Source organism: Pomacea canaliculata, linkage group LG6 (assembly GCF_003073045.1).
Source record: "Pomacea canaliculata isolate SZHN2017 linkage group LG6, ASM307304v1, whole genome shotgun sequence".
Classification (NCBI taxonomy): Eukaryota; Metazoa; Mollusca; class Gastropoda; order Architaenioglossa; family Ampullariidae; genus Pomacea; species Pomacea canaliculata.
Window position 1 is genome coordinate 6,448,496 of NC_037595.1, and position 21,868 is coordinate 6,470,363.

The 21,868-nt window shown below is 35.7% G+C and overlaps 1 protein-coding gene across 1 annotated transcript; it reads left to right on the forward strand.

Annotated features, from left to right (window-relative positions):
• Positions 1 to 2,455: 2,455 nt before the first annotated feature.
• LOC112566883 (cleavage stimulation factor subunit 3-like) lies at positions 2,456 to 21,843 on the forward strand. The gene is made up of 19 exons (XM_025243301.1): positions 2,456 to 2,716; positions 3,571 to 3,672; positions 4,817 to 4,912; positions 12,881 to 12,913; positions 13,504 to 13,703; positions 14,066 to 14,192; positions 14,891 to 15,049; positions 15,303 to 15,384; positions 15,716 to 15,942; positions 16,141 to 16,215; positions 16,705 to 16,848; positions 17,199 to 17,301; positions 17,756 to 17,825; positions 17,950 to 18,046; positions 18,177 to 18,281; positions 18,581 to 18,743; positions 19,739 to 19,833; positions 20,369 to 20,429; positions 20,623 to 21,843. The coding sequence occupies exons 1-19, from the start codon at positions 2,672 to 2,674 to the stop codon at positions 20,820 to 20,822; spliced, it is 2,184 nt and encodes a 727-aa protein (XP_025099086.1). The 5' UTR covers positions 2,456 to 2,671; the 3' UTR covers positions 20,823 to 21,843.
• The last annotated feature ends 25 nt before the right edge of the window (positions 21,844 to 21,868 follow it).

A 21,868-nucleotide genomic window follows, 5' to 3' on the forward strand; every position in this document is an offset into this window, starting at 1 on the left:
ATATATCTTTTGATTTTTTTTTTAAAATTGTGACTACGTAAAAATTTGTCAGATAGTACGATTCCTTTTAAGTGTAGAATTTACAATTGTGACATCACGCGGTTAAACCCTATATATAGCTACATCAAAGGCGGTGGTAATTAAAACGTCGAGCTATAATTATCATATTATAGCAAGTATACATACATCCTTTTGTAATCTATCATAAACGGCCCAACTCATACTTATACCCTTTCATAGTTGCTTTTTTCTTAACACTGCCGATCGCATCTAATTAAACCTTCTAAAATTTTAGCTACGTTATTCATAAGGAAGACAACAAATAATTTAAAAGACAAATTGCAAGACAGCCAGGCGTGTGACAAGAAGAATTAAATCTGTGTGTTGGTCAGTTGCCATGTATAGGAGACCACTCCATCATGACCAATAAATAAAATACTACCATTACAAGCATATAACGACGAGGTGACTATATATACAAGCATATATATGAGCTGACCTTTTAATTTTCTTAATTTTTTTTAAAGAATATCTGACATCGCATAGCACGGACTACTCCAGTATAATAATATACCAAACATGCATTTGAAAAAAAGCAAATGACGAACAGATTACAGAAATAACGTATGGAACGGTCGATCGGCGTCTCGCGTACGTCAGTGTAGTGGGTTGATGGCAGGGTTGTGGGGAAGGAGTGCCCTGATCGATCCTCACTTCCCGCCTTAGCGAAAGTCAATGCTGAACAAATGATAGAAGCAAATAAAAAATATATATAGCTATATATATATACAGACTGCGTGCATGAGAATGGATGATTGTATAACCTCTCTGCTCTCCATGTCTTTCGATCAGTCTCATAACAATTGGTAAACTAGAGAACTATAATTAGTGGCACCTGATTATTATTAAAATAAAGCTGTTTTGTATATATCATCTGTCGAGATGAGGTTCGATCACTGCAGCGGCATTGAAGACGACGTACGACGATGAAAGGGAAGGGGAGGCTGTTTTACGCCGAGCTATAACTATTACTAAGGCTATAACCAGACAAAGCAGGTGCCACGTGCAGAGAAAGAACATGCAGTGTCCCCGAGACGATCGAGATCTGAATCCAGGACAGCCATGAATCCTCATTATATTGGTAACAAAGCCGCTAGTACATGCATTCAAATTATGCAAGTTCGAAATAATGCGTTTTAAAGTTTTGTTTTAAAAAAGTAGCTTTAAATTAAGAAAAAAATTAGAGAAACGTACGTCGCTTGCATCGTATTGCGCTTGAGGTTCGATCTGTTGACTATTTTTTTTTTTTTCTATCTGATCGATCGTTGCCTCTGGTAGTAATGTTAGTATCATCACGTGGTTTAATTGTAACTGCAAGCGATTTTTATTGATACGTGATCATTGAGATGAAGCTGTCGGAAAACGTGCCTTATAAAAAGTGGGGCCACCGCCTTTTTTGTGCTCTGCTCCGATTAATTAGTGTTTACCCTGTGCCTGTGTCATAATATATCTCACAGGCATCCAGCTTACAATGCACGCGATTCAAAGTCAGCTTCGATCGAACGGACACACAGACACACACAAAGTTGCTCGATATGAAAATGGGGAATCGACAGCGACGATAAGAAAAAAATATATATATGCAGTTACGAAAAATCAAATCGAATGAAAAAGTTGGGAATATATTATATTACCTGTAAGAATTGAGCTTTTTACAGCTGTATATATATACATAATCTTTCTTCTTCTCGTACCCATTGAAAGTCTCGATCGTGTATAAATAAATATAGGGGATCGGTCTATTGGACCATGACCATGTACCTACAGCTCATATATATATATTGCCGATATATTCGACCACTATATCCATACATAGTCGGTTCAACCATTGTTATAAGCGACTATTCGGCCAGGAAATTTTAAGTGAATTAAATTTGCTGTACTCTTCGTTCTCATCTACTTTTTATATAATTATATATAAAGTTGATCTATGTCAATATATATATATCTCAGAGGTTTTTTTTTTTGACATATTAAATTGTAACAACTTTAAAAATTTTATTTTTTTTAAGTGCGTTCATTATCGAGTCGTATATGTATTCTGCCGGTCGATTGCTCTGCCATTGTGTATATATACATGTATAGGTATCATATTGCTCTACGTTACTTCAAACAGCTATATAGCTATATAGCGTCTCCATATCTATTTGTCATATTTGATACACATCCTGTGACTAATTTGCATAGGAAAAAAATTAAAAAGTCCTTTCCTTTTTTTTTTTTGTTTACATATAGCAAACAGCGAAGATGCGTATGTGTAGAGAGAGAAGCTTTAATTATGTTTCTGTCTGAAGCCAGACGTGGTCGAATCGGCTGAGATTAGTGGTCGAATCGACGAGCCCGCGCGCCGTAGCATTCGTTTATTTCCGTCACAGCCTACGGAAACACCCGAATTCGGATATAGAGCACGTGAATTCTCGATACTTTGCGAGATAGCGCTTAATCTCTCTCTGGGAGCTCTGTTACTTTGTGTTCGTAGAATTTTCGAGGTTTGGTATGATGTGGGAGGCATAATTTTTTTTTTTAACATTTATGTTATGTGTAACTGTTAGATTCGATTCGCAAAGAATATTTTGAGAAATTTCAGCAAAGTCGCCGGCAGAGATCCAACATGGCTCAGGCTCAGACTGCTGGAAATCAAGCGTTACCACCAGAGGTAATGTGCCTTAATTTTACTTGATTGAAGTTTATTTTGCTGTCACATCAAGCATATTGATATTTTATTAGGTCAGTGGACTTGTAACAACTTTTGATGCGGTAATGATAAGTAATCAGACCAATGTCAAACTAATTGATCCATCCTCAGTTACGCGACGTTAAAAAAAAAACTGATTAAAAAAGGTTTTTTTTTCTTTGGAACGACATGATGTGTTTAAAAAATTTTTTGGATCTGTCTTAGCCAATATCTGTTATTTTTTAACTTGAATTTTACACCAACCATTTTACATTTTTCGTTAGCACAAAATACAATCTAGACTAGACTGAAGTAGAAGAGTGAATAGATAAACAGCTCTGGTACACATTTCGTTTCCACAGTAGTATTTAAAAATAGGATTGTGCTGCCCAAAATATGCTGTTCTCTTTGATTTTTCATCATTTGTTTCAAAGTAAAAGGACGACCAACTTCAGGCATATTAAAAAATCTCTAGATTGCAACCAATTTATTTCTTTACCTACCAAACGTCCCATCTCTTGAGAAATTCTGTTTCACACATTGCAGCTCAAAATCACAAGCCACCCTATTTTCACTTCAGTCTACCATTAAAAAGATAACTGCCAGCATCTAAGATTTAAGTACTTACAACCTGCTTTTATATTGGACTGTTGCCATCCAGCAAGGTGCTTTAAACAGTGATTGAATAAATTTTGGGTAGATAGTATAAGTTTTTTACATGAAGACACACTGAAGTGGATGGGAGATCTGGGATATTGAGCAGCTCTCTGTCTCGATTCCTTCTCTAGCTGTCCACACACAATTGTTGTATATTGTCATAATTGTTATTTTTACAGGAAGTTGGGTACATTGCTGACAAGATTGTGAAAGCAGAAAAAAGAATCAAGGCATATCCCTATGACACAGAAGCATGGAGTATTCTCATCAGAGATGCACAGGTGAAAAACATTTTCAAGTTTACTTCATTATCATTGTTTTTCACACAAAAAATAAGGACTACTGGCATTAGTAGTAAAGTTCTCATAGCTACACTACATTTAAATTAAAAATCCTTTCCAACCAATTAACAAATTGAATCTAAATGACGACTTGCTGAATTGTTTATGCTGGAAATTTTAAGTTTCAGGAAAACCATTTACTTAGTCTTTAGAGTACAGGCATTCTGGAATTGAGATTGTCTTAAAAATTTTCAGCCAGAACTGGTGTGATGATAAGGTTACAAACAATTGTATGAAGTTTCAGTGTGGCAGCTGCATGATCTGATAATGGCAATCTGTGCATGGAAGATTAAAAAAGAATGTCATTACAAAACTGAGTGAACTTCTTTCTTTGTCACTTGCATTAAGATTGGTGGAACTGAAAGAATTTTTCAGATTCTTGCACATAAACAAACTTGTGCCCTGCATGCACTCTACTTTCATCATAGGATGCAACTAAGATTGCAAGCTATAAATATGGCTATACTGGCGAATCATCAAATGCTGTTAACAATACACTCAACGATACTTTTGTCAAAAAGTCGTACTATGTCTCAAATTAGGATCAGTTTGTTTTCTTTCATAAGAGTATTCAAAAATGAAGACCTTTGTGAACCATCCTGGAGCTGTTTCTTTAGAAATTGTTCAGAAACAATTCTTTTGCAGCCCAAAATCACAAGCAGAAAGTCAGTCTCCATCATTAAAGCCCAGCTTGCTAGTTCCCTTGCCGTTTCCTGTAAGGAGACTTTACCATGCTATGAGTGTTTCTGAGGAAAATTTTAAGTTTCAAAAATTTCATCATGATTATATGATTTTTATGCACATGGCTGTGGTTTAAATGTGAATTTCACATAAGAAAATGTGGCTGAAGTAAGTTACTTGATTGTTAACAAACAGGACATCATTTTACTACAGTTGCAGTCAATATTGTATGTTTTGTTTAGTGAGTGTGATGAAGCTGGCAGATATACCAGAAGTGTTTGTTTAAAGTAGGAATCTCTTTTCTTTTTAAGAGTCTCCGAAGGTAGGTTTAGACTAGAGGTTTTAACTTTAACTTAAAGCCTGTTTATGTACATTATTAACTGCTAAATATGTCTTGTTCCAGATGCGGAAAATTGAGGAGGCTCGGCCTATATATGAACGTCTAGTGGAGCAGTTTCCAAGTGCAGGCAAATATTGGAAGATTTATATTGAGCAAGAGGTTAATATTCTTTTTTTTATACCACACCTTGCACTTTCTTTTATGCTTCTGTTGAAGCTGGATCTTGAAGAAATCGAAGTGAAATCAAAACAGAAATTTAAGTCCCTGGATTTGGAATTTTCTATGAAAATTTTGTTTAATGTATGATTAGATAATAAATAGTGCTTTGCAGCTGTTCAGAGCATGAATATGGGTTTAACGCTTACAATTTGTGAGGGTAGATCAAGCATATGGATGGGCGCAGTAGAAATAGAGTAAAAATATTTGATGTGAATAACAAATTGTAAAATTGGAAGTAGCAGTATTTCCCACTGTCTGATTGTCAGGAGCATTTCTGTTAAGGTCTTTCTAGCCAGAGCATATAAGAATGTGCACATGTGGTTTGTGATGTTAAGTATAGAATTAGATCTTAAGCCTCTTTTTTTTTTTTTTTTTTTTTGGTTATATCTATGTTTTAATGTAGTTACATTGAATTCACTTTGTTCTCTTCTTTTATCAAACGATAAAGAAGTTTACCTCTGCCGGTGTTGACTTTTTCCTGCGTTTCTAGGGAAACTTGGGTTGGATGGTGTTGACTTTTTAGGTAGGGAGTTAGTGGGGTGGACATGTCATCTAACATCACTGTGCATACCCTACCTTACATGTGTACAAGACCCTTTTGTAGTCAGAGCTGCATATGCATGGTATGTACCCACAGTAAATAAAAGTTTTTAAGGATTTGTTTTAAACAGTGTTTGAGTTCTAGGTTTTTTGGTTGGTGCTTAATATAGAAGTGACAATTATTTCACATTGTTCAAAAATAAAATATTGGCCATTAGTGTTACCTAGGTTTGTATATGTTGTATATATTGCAATAATAATATTGAAACTTGGGAATTATTATAGGAATAAAAATCCTTTGCAAGTTTTCCTTAATTAAAAAGCTAAATCTTATGCTCTCCCATTATTTTTTTATTTTTTTTTTATATCCAAATTAATCTTAGCCTTAATATTGGGCTTAAATAACATACAGTAAGAGCTGGGTCGCTCAACAGTAATGTAATTATTCCTGGTAGTTGTCTGTAATATGCCTCAGTACCTATAAAACAAAATCATTATGCAGTTAGTATTCAAATTGCCAAGAGTAGACTTTTAAACACAGTTGTTTATAACAGACTATGTTGGCCCAAGTGTGGTTGAGTGTATATGTCCATTGTATGTATGCAGATATGTTGGTAATATAAGTTTTATTCTTTAATAAGAAAGAAGTTTTTTAACTTGATGGTAATGCTGATCCACTAATTTTTTTAACAATTTGACACATCAGTGACGAGAAAAATATTTTTAAATAAAATGCTTATGGAGTTTGACAAATGCTGAAAGCTTTTATAAAATTTTGTCTTCATTTTTGAAATTTTGTTTGATTCATAAAAGGGTAATTTGAGGAGAAATGAATTGAATGGAAGTGCGGGGGGGGGGGGGGGGGGGGGGGGTGGTATAATGTGACTTGAACAGTTCTGGTAATTTTAATTTCATATATTAGACTGCATGTTAATGGTGAGTTGTGTGGTTTGTCTTGGACTATGTTTCTTTGGTGATTTAAACTGGGAAAACTATATTAAAATGTGAATTAATAAAACTTCTTCCAGGTTACTGTGTTTCAAAACGCACATAATATGTGTTTCTTATGTGTGTAAAACATTTTGAGGCAGGAGTTCATTTTTATCATCACTTTTTCTTTTTTGGACATGATATTCTAAGTATATTTTTATCTTTATCTTTAAATAAGTTATTTGACTTTAGCAGAATTTTTGAAGTTTATTTTTAGTGACAGTATTTCCTTTCTCAGTGGTCCTTCCAGTCCAGGTACAGTATTATATGTCAAATGTGATATTTTATACTTTGTTTGGTTATTTATTATTTCAAAAATTCAGTATACATATTTTTGAGGTAATGTGATTCTGAACAAAATGCCTCAAAATAAATGTTTGAACAGGCTCCTGTGGGTGCTTTATCTGTTTTTCTTAGGTGAATGCACATTTTAAGCTTTGTGTTTGGTTTACACCATTGGGGGTGACTGCATATGTGTGCACAGATGTTTGTGCTGCTTGTTTGTTACTGTGTGTGCAATGTGACATTCACGGCTGCTAAAAATGGTGGGAGAGAGTGTATGCATGTTGTTGAGAGTGATAAACACTTACCTTCCATACAACAGGCTTTGAAACAAATTAGTATGTATGCACAACCACACAGGCAACAGCTCTTTGTATTGAAGATACAATTTCTCTCCCTTGATACTCGTTTTCTTCCCTTGCTCTTGTGTCATTTACACATGCTAAACTGCTAGCACTCAAATCATATGCATTATCATATGTCAAGTTTTTGACTATTTTAAGTCATATTTCTACCAAATTAGGGTGTATGCTTCACAAAACACTCTGTGCCCTGCCATTTTCAGTCCCAGTCTTTCTGACATTAAATGCACTACACCTTAGCAAAGTATGCTACAAATTCAAGCAAAAATATTATGCACAAACCCAATGTGCACATTTTATTCATAGAACAAGCTTAGTTAAATAACTGCTGAAAATTTCAGAAGGTTCTGCATGAAAGCTTGAGCTTTTTTCTTTTGAAAGATGTTTGAAACAGATTCTTATGTTTAACATCATTCTTGAACTGTTCAACACACCAGTCCAGGCTATTTACTGCATAATGTTGACTAAAGGTTGCATGACGATTATAGTTGATGACAAGTGATCTCTATCTTAACCAGATTGTTGCTTGCTTCATTATTGACGGTATGTGCCTATTGTGTCCTATGAACACATGACGTCGGGTGCCATAGACTTCTTTTCAGACTGATTCTTTCCTGCTAATGTAACGTAGAAGTGTATTGTGGTCCAAGGATTTATCCCTAAATGAGGAGTAACGTGAAGGTTTGTTTTCTCTGCATCTTGCTTGAAGTCCAACAGCACATGCCAGTGTGGCTCCATATTGCACACCTGTGTCAGTGACCTTTGTTGGAATAGGACATGGTTGTGGTTGAGGGATCTTTTCCACAGCCAAACAGGAGACATGTTTGTATGAGAGGCAGACCAAAGTGTTGCTCATTCCTGGTGTCCACTGGCAGTTGGGTTACATGCTATTTGCCATAGATACAGTTTCTGTTAAAATTTTCTATTTTAAGAGATAAAATAAGATTTGATTTCAAGTATACATTTCTTGTGACATTAGAAGATGGTCTAGGTGCATCTGTCATATTTCTGGATGCATTTTTTCTTCTTCTTTGGATTTGTTCAATAGAATTATTTGTAGTTTCCTTGTGTTGGACACACATTCAGTATTTTGAAGTGATGAAAACTTGGTTGCTAGTTTGCTGGGGGATTTTTTGTTGGTAATTTCTGATTTTGGTCATATGTGATAAAGGTACAATCACTCACTTGAGATAGTACATTTATTAGTTTCAGTCATAATGATCTCAGACATTTCTTTCTTCTATGAAGGGAACTGCTACAGTTACATTTTATTTTCCAGCTATAGCAGTTGAATGTAAGAATTGAATCATATTAATCATCACATTGTCAGGAGACTTGTCAAGTGCACAGATCCCATGAAAAAAGTTCAAGGCATCATTAACACTAATCATAAATTACAATGGACTTGTCACTGAAACATTTCTATAAGGAAGAAAATGGCACAGATTTTCTAAACTGAAACTGGTGTAACAGCACTTTTACTTATAACAAATTATAAGTTTTGTCGATTAACAACTTGAATTCTTTCCACTGCTTTGGTGCCTTAGCTTGGTTGTAGAAGACTTATACTGTATCTAGGAAATGTTTCACAGTTGTCCTTGAGCAAAGGCTTAATTTATTCATGTGTTATGCAGGGAATATTTTGGATTACATTATTGACTTGACATTTCCACCATGTCAAAGTAGCATCATGGAGTGGTACAAGTGTTTCTTTGATTTAAAAATAATTAGTTTTGTGTCACTGTGGTTAGTAGGAGTAGCATTGAAGGGTAGCATTTTGTTTAATTAAGGTGTCTTGTTTTTGTTGGTCTAGACATTTTGGCTTTTCTGGAAACTTTCAACAACATTTATAGGGCAGAGTAGGGATGAGATTAAGGAGGAAGATTTATGGCATTTACAGTTTGGTTCAGAACCAACAGTTCTGGCAAAATTTAGGCACCAGTATTTTGCTTCGAAGGAGGAACATAGTTCTATCTCCCAAATGTTTCACAGGCTTACTTTAGTGGCTTCATTCTGTCAAGGTCCAAATGCTTTAACGGGCTGTTCAGTGGCACAACAACAGTTAGCTCTTGTCACCAATACAGTCTGTTCTCCTGTGGTTTCAGATCTTGTTTTGGGCATGCTCTTTCTCTGCATGTGGCATCTGTTTACAGAGCTGGCTGCTTTGCCATGATAGAGCCTTAGTTGCTGGCCCCCAGATGTTTAAATTTTGGGATGGTGAAGGAGGTTATTACAAGTCTCATATAAAGGATCTGATCATCAGTAGGTGTTAGATTAATTTTTGGGGTAGAAATGACCTGAAAACTGAAGTATAGACTTATGTGATAGGTGCATTTAACTTTTTAGAAGATGGTACATTTTTCCCATTTACATTTGTTATGGATTGTATTATTCTATAAACTACAAATGTGTGCCTTGGCTTCAGTAATTAAAATTTTTTATAGATTGCAGTTTGGCTTACGCAGTTTTGTGTGCATTATGACATTTAAATGCTAGATCTTATTCAAAGGCATCAGCATTTGTGTCCTTTTTTAAGTAATCAGCTATCATCTAATAGGAATACACAATGCTGGATCATCATCACAAACATATTTTTAGGGCCTGTGTTTCAATTACTGCTTACAAGAGGATCCATGTTTATAGAATATGCAACGCTTAAAACAAAAAGTACAGTTATGCTTGACATCTTCAGAGAAGACTTTCACAGAGATGAAGTCTTTCGTAAATTAGTCTGGAAGTTCTGTGTTCCTTTTTCTAAAATGAGCAGGAACATTCCTTGCTATCTGTTCAATTTTAAAAACCAGAATGTTACAAGTGAAAAGTAGGCTGCACATGAGCTTCACATTAAGCCATATTTACAAGAAGGTGGGAATGAAATTTAGCAGCAATTTCTCAAAATCCCTACATGCAAAAAAAAAAAATCACCCGTAGTCATGTCATGCATAGTTTCTTTTTTTTTTATTTACAAGGATGCTCCTTAGTACAAATAAATTTCTTGTCTGTCTACATCACTAAAAAAGAATAAAAATCATATCTAAACAAAATATCATTCACTGTGATTAATCTGAATGCAAAATTATTTTCATAAACAGTTGATTACAATGTATTCTCAAAATTAAATGGAAAAATATTCACATTCGTGAGATGCAGGCCTTCGAACATTGTTGGTCTTAACTGGGGCTTGGACAGAGGTCACAACCTCATATGCAGGCACATCAGATTATCAGCTTGCTGATTGGGCTACACTGGATTAGAATGTGCTTGAACTTCTCATATTGGCTACAGCCTTCAGTGATGTCAGAAATATGAATTAAGGTCAATCCTAAGGTATCTTTCTTACGAAAAAAAAAGTAAATCTTCATGACACATCTGTGTATGTATGTTCTATGAACTAGCAACTTCATGTTTGACTCAGCCTAGGGCATTTAATAAGCATAACATGTTAAAACAAATGAGAGACACAAAAGTGTGTGCATCTTTGACACAAATACTTGAGCAATCCTATGTATGGAAGCATGTATACAGATACACATGAACTTACACATATTTTGGAAATAATAAACCTTTTAAAAGCATTTAGAATTTTTAATATTTGTACTAGTATGAAAGAAATTGTCCCAAATATTGTCATTAAAAGTTGTGTTGGCATTCCATTAGGATTTTCCTGTTCCTGAAAACAAATTACTTGTTCACTGGAATAATCTGACTAGTCTGTGTTGTTTCATTTATCTATAAACCTGAATTGTTGTGATATGGATTTGATGCCTGTCTAATACACTATGCCTTACACAATATTGCGCGTGCCTAAATGCCCACAAAACCTAGTTGAGTGAAGAGCCTTTTGTAAAAAAATTTGAAAAGTGTTGTCAGTGTTTTCCATATGAAATAAACCTTTTTTCAACACCGAAAGTTTGTTTCTATGATAGCATTGTCTTTGCGCACGTAAAATAAAATACCTGCACATAATTCTCATTTCCACCACCATTTAATAAAAATAACATTTTAATTTTCTTTGGTAGTTGTCTTAGTTTCACTTTGTTTTACATCATTAAATTTCTCAAAGTGGATTTGATAGTTCCAGAAAATAGCAAATGGTTATGTAACATATGTCAGACTCTCTCAAACTCTTGAATTCTCTGGTAGTGGCTTTTTAAATGTTTTAAACATTTTTTTGAACTGTTGTCATGCATTTGACCTATTGTTTGAGTAATAAAGTCTTTGGTTCATTGCTACAAGTTATTTTTGCCTGGTCAGGCTTCAGAGGGTTCTTGTTCTTCTGGAACATCACTCTTTTATTTTCCTCTCTTTCCACTCCATCTCTATCATTGCTATCCTCTCTCAAAGAGAGAGAAATTTAATACTTGGAATTTCTTGTTCATCTCCTGACTAAATATGGTATTTTGACTATACATATTTGAGCAAACTGTAAAGAGTTAAAACAGCATTTACCACAACATTAATATTTCTTAAGCCTAGAATAATGTTCAGTCTGTTTTTATATTGAGGATTTCCATCACCTGAAAGCATATACAATTCACTTAAGAGAGTTCAAATCCTGTAGAAAGAGGACCAAGGGGTTCTGAAAATGTAAATGATTTGGCAGTAGGGGCTGAAAAGATTTTAAAAGTTTAAGCCAGAGCTTTACTGGGTAAAGTATTTCATAATATACCAAACTTAAAACCTGAACTTTTGCCATAACTCGTTATCAAATATTGCTTACCTTTACATGCATAAAAACATGACACTAATTACTTTCCTTTAGATTCTTGTCATCAGGAATCAAGATAACATTGTCATATGGATTGGTGTGTACTTTTTTCCTGTAACTGGTCGATAAAACTCATGTTCATGGGGACAAGAATGAGGGGCTTTTAAAACCCTCGAGAATTCTTAATAGGGATCTGAAAACCACTAACATTTTATGGATGATAAAAACTGTATTTAAACTAATGATTATTAATGTATTCACAAAAACGTTCTAACTGTTTGAACTTTCTCTAAAAAGCTTTGTTTAAGCACAAAATCCCTGTGTGAGTTTAATTACTCCATTTTGTCTGTAACCAAGTTACTTTTCTTGGCATGCAGAATTTGTATTCACATCATAATCTTTGTATTTTTGTGATGAAAAGGGTTCTGTTCTCACTGAAGAATAAATGAATCTTGAATCCCATTCCATTTTATATTTGTTTCATTTTTGTCTGTTTGATTTTGCTTGTAATAAGTTGTGTGTTTTGTCTTGTTCTACTCGGTTTTTTTTCCTCCCCTACCTCCCTTTCTGTCTTGCTTGTTTACAGTCTTTCAGACTCCTCCTTTCTGAGGTTTTTTCTCTAGGCCTTATGCTCTCCGTCTGTAACTGCTTGTGTGTATGGTTGATGCATTTCACAGATAAATGAATGCATGAAAACAAACATGCTAGTGCAAAGTACATTTCTTCAAACATGCTTTTGCTGCCTTCTATTATTCACAGATAAAAAAAAAATCAAACATCTTAAAAATATAGTTTGAATCACAGTCCTGCAATGTTGAGCATTTTGCTCACTCAAATGATTGCCTCTTCATTATAATAACAATCTAGAGTTATTCTCAATGGTGTGTGTGAGGGAACTCACTGGTGTGAAGTTGCAATCTTGTTGGTGTCCATTATGAGGGGGGAAAAAAATTTTATAGGAAATTTATTGTTTAAAATTATGCAGAAATATAAGCAAACTTCATTAATACTTGTTTCTTATTTCAGCTGAAGGCAAAAAACTTTGAAAGAGTAGAAAAGGTGAGATACTTTTTTAAAATGTTTGGTTAGCAACTCCCTTTTCGACATTTTCACATATAAGTGATTGCTATTGTTAAAGCCCATTAAATGTCTTGGTCTGTAAAGTAGCAATGCATCTGCGACATATCTTTTTGGCTAACTTTCCTGAAGTGCCCCATGTTTAGCACATGGCCAAATGAGGCTGTTCTGGGATAGTTTTAAAAAGGTGAGGACGAAAGAAACTTTTGGAGTTTCAAACCGAGAGACATACAGGCAAAGTGCAACAAATCTCTTAACAACAATACAGAAAATGAAGTTTTATAAGATGTGGAAAAAAAAGATCAAAAAAGCGTTTTTACAAATTAATTTCAGGATGTAATCTTGATGACATTCGAAGAAATGCTGGAACACCTTAGCATTGCTAAGTCCTTTCCATTTTAAAGTTCTCATTAGTGAAATATTTTCTTGCAAGACAAGTTTTTTTATGTAACAGCTTATTGAACTGCTTACACAAACTAATCAAACGAGTTAAAGGTAAAGTTCCACACGAATTGTTCCTGCAGTACTGGTGTTCATGAAACAAACTTGATCATCATTCTTGTCATGGACAGCTCTTCCAGAGATGTCTTATCAAGGTGCTAAACATAGATCTATGGAAGCTGTACCTCAGCTATATCAAGGAAACCAAAGGCAGCTTACCATCATACAGAGAGAAGATGGCTCAAGCATATGATTTTGCACTGGAGAAGATCGGAATGGACATAATGTCCTACCAGATCTGGGTTGATTATATCAATTTTCTAAAGTCTGTGTAAGTGCAAACATTTGTTAATTATAACTTCTGATCTAAAAAGTACAACAACAAATGTCATATTTACATCTGATTGCTCCAAATAGATTGGTACAAGTACTTTGGACCTGCAGCCGTGTTCAGAAATGGTATTGAAGTCTAAAGCCTAAGACTTACCTAGTAAAAAAAAAAAATCCCCTTGCTGGGGTTTAAAGCAGGTCTTTTGCTTGTTCCTGCTTTCTATTTGTTAATCATGCACCTTGGAAGAATTCTGTTAAATGTCAGTAGTATCAAGGAAATTTAGGTCAAAGGAATTTTATCCAAGTATCCAACGTTGCAGGTAGGCCATTATATAACTGTATCTCATGTACTGAATATTACAGGGAGGCTGTTGGAACATACGCAGAAAATCAGCGGATCACAGCAGTGCGAAAAGTTTACCAAAGAGGAGTGGTTAATCCTATGATCCACATTGAAATCTTGTGGAAAGATTACTGTGCCTATGAAAATGTAAGTGCTGTGATAACTGAATTCTAGCCATTTGAAGTATTATGTATTAATGCCTTCTATTTAAGACATTAAAATCACTGCAAATAATTGAATAATATCAGTTTTAATTCAAAAAGTGTGAAAACTAATAGTAATTTATAGTGAAGGAGTAACATCAAAATTTAGGAAATATTGGAATATGTTCACTGTCGAGCATAAATATCACTCAAATAAAGATGCCATTGTTGAGCATGCAATATATCTCGGGAAGTATAAGGAAAATGTTTTGGAAGTATGAGCAGCTTTAAACCTAAAGTAACAGGAAAATCTTATTGATATAGAAGCGCAAAAAAGAAAACATGTTCAGTGTCCTGATGCACTTCATTAATCAATTAAATCAACAAAATAAATTTAAAATATAAATATGGAAATATATAAATAATATAAGTAATAATAATTCTCAATAGTATGCCAGTATCAAATGTAAAACTAGACAAGTGTGGATATGAAGTTTGATTAATATTTACACATCCTGCAATACTTTTGCACAAAGAGTTAAAGAAAATTACCCATAAATAGAATGTTGTTATATATCTTCCAAAAAGCTAAATTAAGACCTGGTTAAAAGATTAAGGAAGATTGAATGATTCCTGAGATATAAAAACCATTCTATCCACCAAAATATTTGTATATTAATGGTTTGATTTATTTGTTCGTAGAGTATCAATTCACTGATTGCAAAGAAAATGACAGAGGACAGAGGTAGAGAATACATGAATGCACGGCGAGTAGCAAAAGAGTTTGAGGCTGTTACACGTGGCCTGGATAAAAACAGCCCTTCTGTACCTCCACAGAATACATTCCAGGAGCTCAAACAGGTGTGTTGATGGTTGTCTTAGTGACATGATGGATGACCAGACAATGGTTTTGCTTTTAAATGGGTTACAGACAATAAGCACAGTACAACCTCTTTTCAGAAGTTAATGTTTTTAATAAGCAATTATGAAGGTGTGGATAGGGGTTGGATCTAATTTTAATTCACCAATGTGATCTGATCTTGTTATGATTTGTGGAGGTTGAATAGCTGGCTTGATGAAACTTGGCTGTTCAAACCTGTGGTTTCTCTTCCAGGTAGAACTTTGGAAAAAATACATTGCTTGGGAAAAGAGTAATCCATTGCGAACAGAAGACCATGCAGTTATCACTAAGAGAGGTAGGAATGCAAGCAAAATTAATTATCTGTTTCTATCTTGGGCCATATAAAAGGTGGTTTAGAAGCACTTGTTCCCAGGATCATGGGTTGTGTGTTAAAATATCCAACTCTGGTACACATAAATTCTCCTGGGATATGAGGCTGGCCTTCCTCACTATGATATAGCTATGGTTGCGAGTTCGTACTAAACACCAAAATCAGCTCTAGCATAAGATCTTTTTTGCTCATGTGGCTGGAGGAAATAGAACACAACTGTTGTAACTTTTAGAACACTGACCATTGAACAGTGCCATATGAACAAACCAATCCTATACTTTCTGTTTGCCTGCAGTGATGTTTGCATATGAACAGTCTCTGTTGTGCCTTGGCCATCACCCAGACATCTGGTATGAAGCGGCATCCTACTTAGAGCAGTCCAGCAAACTGCTTACAGAAAAAGGTGACCAAAATGTTGGCAAGCTCTTTGCAGACGAGGCTGCAGCAATATACGAGCGAGCAATTACCAGTCTCATGAAGTCCAACATGCTCATATATTTTGCCTATGCAGACTTTGAGGAGGTGAGTTAGTACAGCAGTCTGTCTTCTTGCCTTTTTGAGCATTAAATTCCGGGACAAAGTAGATGTTCTAATCCTTTACATTATGATATATAATAATAAAATAGGCCATTCTTTAGCCAGAATATATCTTTTTATTAATTGGATAGAAATATAAATCTATGCTGCTACCATTTATGAAGTTTCCCCTTGTGTCGATAGACCCGCATGAAGTATGACAAAGTCCATCAGATATATAAGCGACTAGTGGATAGAGAAGATGTGAATCCCACTCTGGTAAGCACATTACATATTCTTTGACCTTTGTTGGAATAGGACATTATAACAAGAAACAAGTTTGCCTTTTCTTGTATTTACTAGGGAGTTCATAGTTCTGCAATGCAAGCAGAACATAAAATTTTGTCTTGCTCTTTCACACATAGCAATACAACTTTCCTCAAAATAGACTGGATTACAAAGGTAGACAACTTCACCTCTTGAAGGTGACACATTATAGCTGCTTACCATAAGTATCTACCTTAGCTGTTTTGATTCACAAATCAGGTACCTCCATTTTAGTTACCTTTGCATCCATATGATGAAACATTTATGTTAAGGGTGCTCCAAAATAAGCTGTAACTGAATGATGACAAGACCGAACTGCTGCTTATTTGTCCTGAGAAATTTCTGTCATCCTTCGAGCTCTTTGAGATCCATTAGCCTCGTTGTATTATGTTTTAAAAATCATGTCTTAAGAAAATGTTCACACTTTCATTGATGCTGCAGCCATACATACAATACATGAAGTTTGCTCGTCGAGCAGAAGGCATCAAATCTGCACGTTCAGTGTTCAAGGGTGCACGAGAAGACAAACGTTCTCAGTACCATGTCTATGTAGCTGCTGCTTTGATGGAGTACTTTTGCAGCAAGGCAAGTATGAGAAATAACAGTACCTAAGCAAGGAATGCACTAGAGTTATGTGTATTTTAAGATAAGCATTTGTGAATATTCTTTTAATATAGGTTTCTTTAGCATACATATTTGTTTTGGTGTCAAACTTGCATTCAGTGGAAAATCAAAAATATCTTGAGTACATTTTACAATTTGTTGAGAAAAAATAATTGTAGAAGCATGTTTTTATAACCAGGATGTTAAACTATTTGTCTTCAGTCTTCAAAGTTGCCAGTGGGCACATTGGATTTAGCAACTTTGCCTCTTGCATCTTGGAGAAAATTCATGTCACTGTTTTTTTCCTCATAAATTTCTTTTTGACATTTCAGGAAAAGACCATTGCCCTCAAGATATTTGAGCTGGGGCTGAAAAGGTTTGCAGATATTCCAGAGTATGCCTTATGCTACATTGACTTCATGTCTCATCTCAATGGTAAGCTTAGCATGAAAGTTTCTTTCATTTATTGTTTCATTTTTTTAAAGCATATAAGTAACATGAATAAGGTCAGTTACAATTTCAAGCACACTACAAGTATAACCAAATGAAATCAAATACACTTGTTCATGGCTATAAAAATAATTTTCCACTTTGTGCATATCTTTTGTAGCCTTTGTATATATCTTTTTTGTCATCATCATCAGCATTATTGTCATCATAAAAACTGATGGGTGAAGAACAAGATTTTAGGCTTGGGAAGGCTTGAAAATTTTTAAGGTTTAGAAGCTATTGTTACACAAATATTTTAGTCCATGACTTTCTAATCACAGTTTAATCTCATCTCTTCATGTATGATGAATTATTAATGTATTAGTAGCCTGTTGTAGTCTGTCTTCATATATTGATGAGAAATAGAGTTCTGTTTATGTGGAGCGTTAATGTGTTTCAGAGGATAACAACACACGAGTATTATTTGAACGTGTCCTTAGTTCTGGATCCTTAACACCAGAGAAGTCAATGTGAGTAAAATATTGAGATTAAAATATTGATTAATATTGGATTAATACCAGATCCTGTAAACCTTTCCCTTTTCAGTGTGCCTAAACATGTTAGTCCAGTGATGATCTTTTTCCATTTTTTTAGGGACATCTGGAGTAAGTTTCTGGCTTTTGAGTCTCAAGTTGGGGACTTAGCAAGTATTGTTAAAGTGGAGAAAAGAAGAGCACAAACCATTGAAAAGGTAAGAGATAGATTGGCAGCTTTTTTTTCTGACTACTAATTCTCTGCCATAATCTGTGAAATCATTGTAGGAGGATTGTGAGTGATTTTATTTTTTAAGCTGGATAAATGAGTGGTTTTTCTCTGTCTAGGTGCAAGAGTTTGAGGGCAAAGAGACTGCATTGCTCATTGACCGGTACAAGTACTTAGATCTGCTGCCATGTTCAGAAAGTGAACTCAAAGCCATAGGTTACATGGTAAGCTCTCAGATTTCTTTACCTACTCCAAGATAAGATTGAAAAAATGCATAAAACTTTGTTAGAGACCATCAGATTACCTGAACTTCTTAACATTTTTCCCCTCTCCCAAAATATACTTGAGAACTATGTTTTAGGAAGAAGCATGATAGCTAGTGTATGATAGGCGCATTGAATCAACTATTTAAAAGGGAAAGTGTGACCTGAAGGGGGGAAGAACACAATATTGTTTGTTTACTTTTGCATGTGTATGAAAATTGAAATGAATCTGGAAAACATTCAGACTTTCTTCCCCACAGGCTCTCATCAAACAGAACGTAGTACAGCTCCCCACTGGCCTAGGATCCAGTTCCTTGCTGCAGACACCTTCCATCACTGAAGAGACAGATGAAGCCAAACGACCTCATTATCCTAAACCAGATGTTGACCAGATGCTTCCATTCAAACCTCGTACAGTTGTTCGTGAGTCCTCCCTTTAGCTTTTTTGTTAACACAGTATCTTAGATGGTTCATCTTTAGTGTGCTCATCACATATGCATCCGACATTATTTAAAGCATTGCAGTTTATTCTATTCCATTCGTGTACTTTTGGCATGAAGTGAGCTTAAGTCCTTTAGCTTAAGGCCATAATTTTTTTTCCTGTGCTAACATGGAATCAGGTTTTAGTTTATTTCTTGTAACTTCTCAAGGAACATAGGGCCGCAACAACACCTTGCCAGCTTCAGTTGGGCCCATGTAGTTCCGATGTCCTTTGCCTCGCTGTCTGCTGTTCTTTTCCAAGTTTTTTTTTGGCCTCCCAACTCCCCTCTTCCCCTGAGGGTTCCAGTCAAGTGTCCTATCCAGCCCCTTTTGCGCTTTTTGGTGTCTTGGCTAGTGGCATTCTGGTTGGTTCTTTTCCACAGGCTGCTGTTGGAGATCATTTCATGCCATCTTATTCCCAGAATATGATGTAGGCATCGATTGGTAAAGGTTTGGAGCTTGTTGTCGATGGTGTTTGTCAATCTCCAGGTTTTAGAACCATACAGTAGGACTGCCTTCACATTAATGTTGAATATGCGGATCTAGCAGTCCAAGGATAATGCTTAGGAGTTCCAGATGGGGCGTAGGCTGTTAAGAGCATGCCTGGCCTTGTTGATGCAGCTTTCGATGTCATCGTCCGCCCCACCGTTCTTGTCGACAATGCTCCCCAGATACGTGAAACGGTCTGTTTCTAGGATGTTCTCTCCTTGAAGTTGGATTGGGAGTTCCTGCTTGTTATTCTCATCACTTCAGTCTTCTTTCTGTTGAATGGAATCAAGAAGCATGAACAAATCACAGTTTGGCTCATCAGCTGCAGTTTGTACAAACATTGCAATACAGTACTTTACAGAAGTGTCTTCAAAAGAAGTAATGTAATAGTTAATGCATGGAAATGCCACCTCCCACAATTTTATCCTTGCATTTCATTTCCTCCACAGCTCCTGGCTCCCATCCAGTTGCAGGGGGTGTGTTTCCTCCACCTCCAGCTGCAGCTGCCCTTCTGCAGCTCATGCCACCACCCCAGTGTTTCATGGTATGTCCTTCTTTTAATATAGTTTCCTCCTAATTAGTGCATTCAGTGTATGTGTTACTGGGCATAACTTCACTTTCCTGAATGCATTTCTTTAATTAAATTGGGATTTTTTTTTTCAAGCTAATCAAATGGTGGGACAGGCTTGGTAGCTGTCTGTTTCAAACATAAAATTGATAGGAAAGAACATGATGTATGATGTGGTATGAACTCAACCAATATACAGGCTTATGCACAGCCACCTCCCCCTGCCTTGTCCTCTTCTTTAATAAGTGCCATGTTGTTGAAAAGACTTGTAACAAGTTATGCTACACCAATGGCCTTGATAATAACTGGGGAGAGGGGAGGTCAGCATGGGAGTGTAGGTGATATAGGGGTAATACATCAAATGTTGTAAGGGCTATAAAGCTTGCATTTAGTAAATGGCTTGTGAAGAGCTTAATTTTTGGATATGGTTGGCTTGGTGCATCACTCTTATACATCCTGTTTCTTCCACCTGTGGATAGTATAATACAGAATTTGTTTCACTCATTTATAGGGCCCTCATGTTATTATGGATAAATTCCTGGAACACATGATGAATCTAAAACTACCTAGTGGTGAGTGAACATTTTATGTATCTTTTGCTGCGTGGTCATTTGGGATGTTTTTCTTCAATATTCCTGTGGATTAAAACTGTGTGTAAAAGAAAATGTTGCTGCTTTGTTACCATTTCCAGTTGCTGCTACTGGCATTCATTAACCATGGATATCCAAGTCTTGGCAGTGATGAGATATGATATTCTTATTGCAGCTCCTGTAGGGGTCACCAATGGCACTGATGGTCAGTTCCGCATTGACCCAGGTACACAGTATTCCATGGAGATTGCAATGGGTTCCAGAAAGCGCCGACACACTGACCAGGATGAAAGTGATGAAGAAACTAACGATTCCTCTTTATCAGCACCCATCAACGACATTTACAGGAGTCGGCAACAAAAGAAGGTCAAGTGATGAAACAAGAAAGAATGGCCAGAACTAGACACCATTATTTGTTTCGTATGAGGCAGCAATTAAAGAAAGACTTTGCTGGCTGTTGTTTGTGAATTTTAAATTGAAAAGACTCAATGACCGACAGTCAGCTACATCTATGCTACACTCCTTACTGATGTTTTGCATTTAATATGATTCTGTTCCACTCAAGGTCTTTATGAGAACTTTGTATGTGAACCTGTTGAGATCTGCTGGGTTTAGGAAGTGAGTGCAATGATGCTACAACAGATTTTATAGAGAGAATACTTTTATAATAAACAGTAAGGGCTGTTCACCATTATTCACAATGATTGGACAGACTTTTTAGCCTCTCCATTGCTAAAAATCGCCTTTCAAAATTGTATGTGCATTTGATCCCACTTTCATAGGTTCATCACATGCTGAGATTTTTAAATCTTGTTTCTATAGTTGTGACTATCAACCAGAGCATAGTAAAAGAGGGGTATTGGCAGTAATGCTGTCTTTGGATGGCCACTGTGTATTGGTAGTTCCCATTAACATAGCTTCTGTCTAGCTGTGATAGTTCATTGAGCCCCCCACCCCATTTGGTGTTGCATTATGATTTAAGTGTACAGACATGAGCTTAGGATTTGAAGGGGTTGGGGGTTCAGGGTTTTTTGTCAGATTTCTCTTGCTTCATTATTTCACATTAATCCTTCTTTTCCTTCTGTTCAGCAAATGCATTAATGAATGGCCTTTGTTTCTTGTGAAAACATGGCAAGAGAAGGCTATACTAATAGGAATGATTGGAAGTACTTCATGCTCATTTTATATGGAAAGTTTTTTTATCTTTGCCATCTTTCTTTTCTGCATGTTTTGTGAAAGTTTGTAGGGGTGAGGAAGATAAAATAATGTTCTGTCAGATGTATGAAATTTTTGTGGGAAGGTGCGTTGCTGATTGGAGGTGACTGTTTGAAAAGTGGGTGTCGCAGATGAAAATTATATGAATGTAAATGCAAATTAAAGCTGTACAAAATGGAAACGTGTTAGACAGTTGTGTTTTTTCC

Excerpts from the sequence above, each read along its gene's own strand:
- LOC112566883 (XM_025243301.1), top strand. The coding sequence starts at position 2,672 with ATGGCTCAGGCTCAGACTGCTGGAAATCAAGCGTTACCACCAGAG. Across the intron at positions 17,302-17,755 it reads CTTCATGTCTCATCTCAATG|AGGATAACAACACACGAGTA; the intron begins GTAAGCTTAGCA and ends AATGTGTTTCAG. Across the intron at positions 19,834-20,368 it reads CACCACCCCAGTGTTTCATG|GGCCCTCATGTTATTATGGA; the intron begins GTATGTCCTTCT and ends ACTCATTTATAG.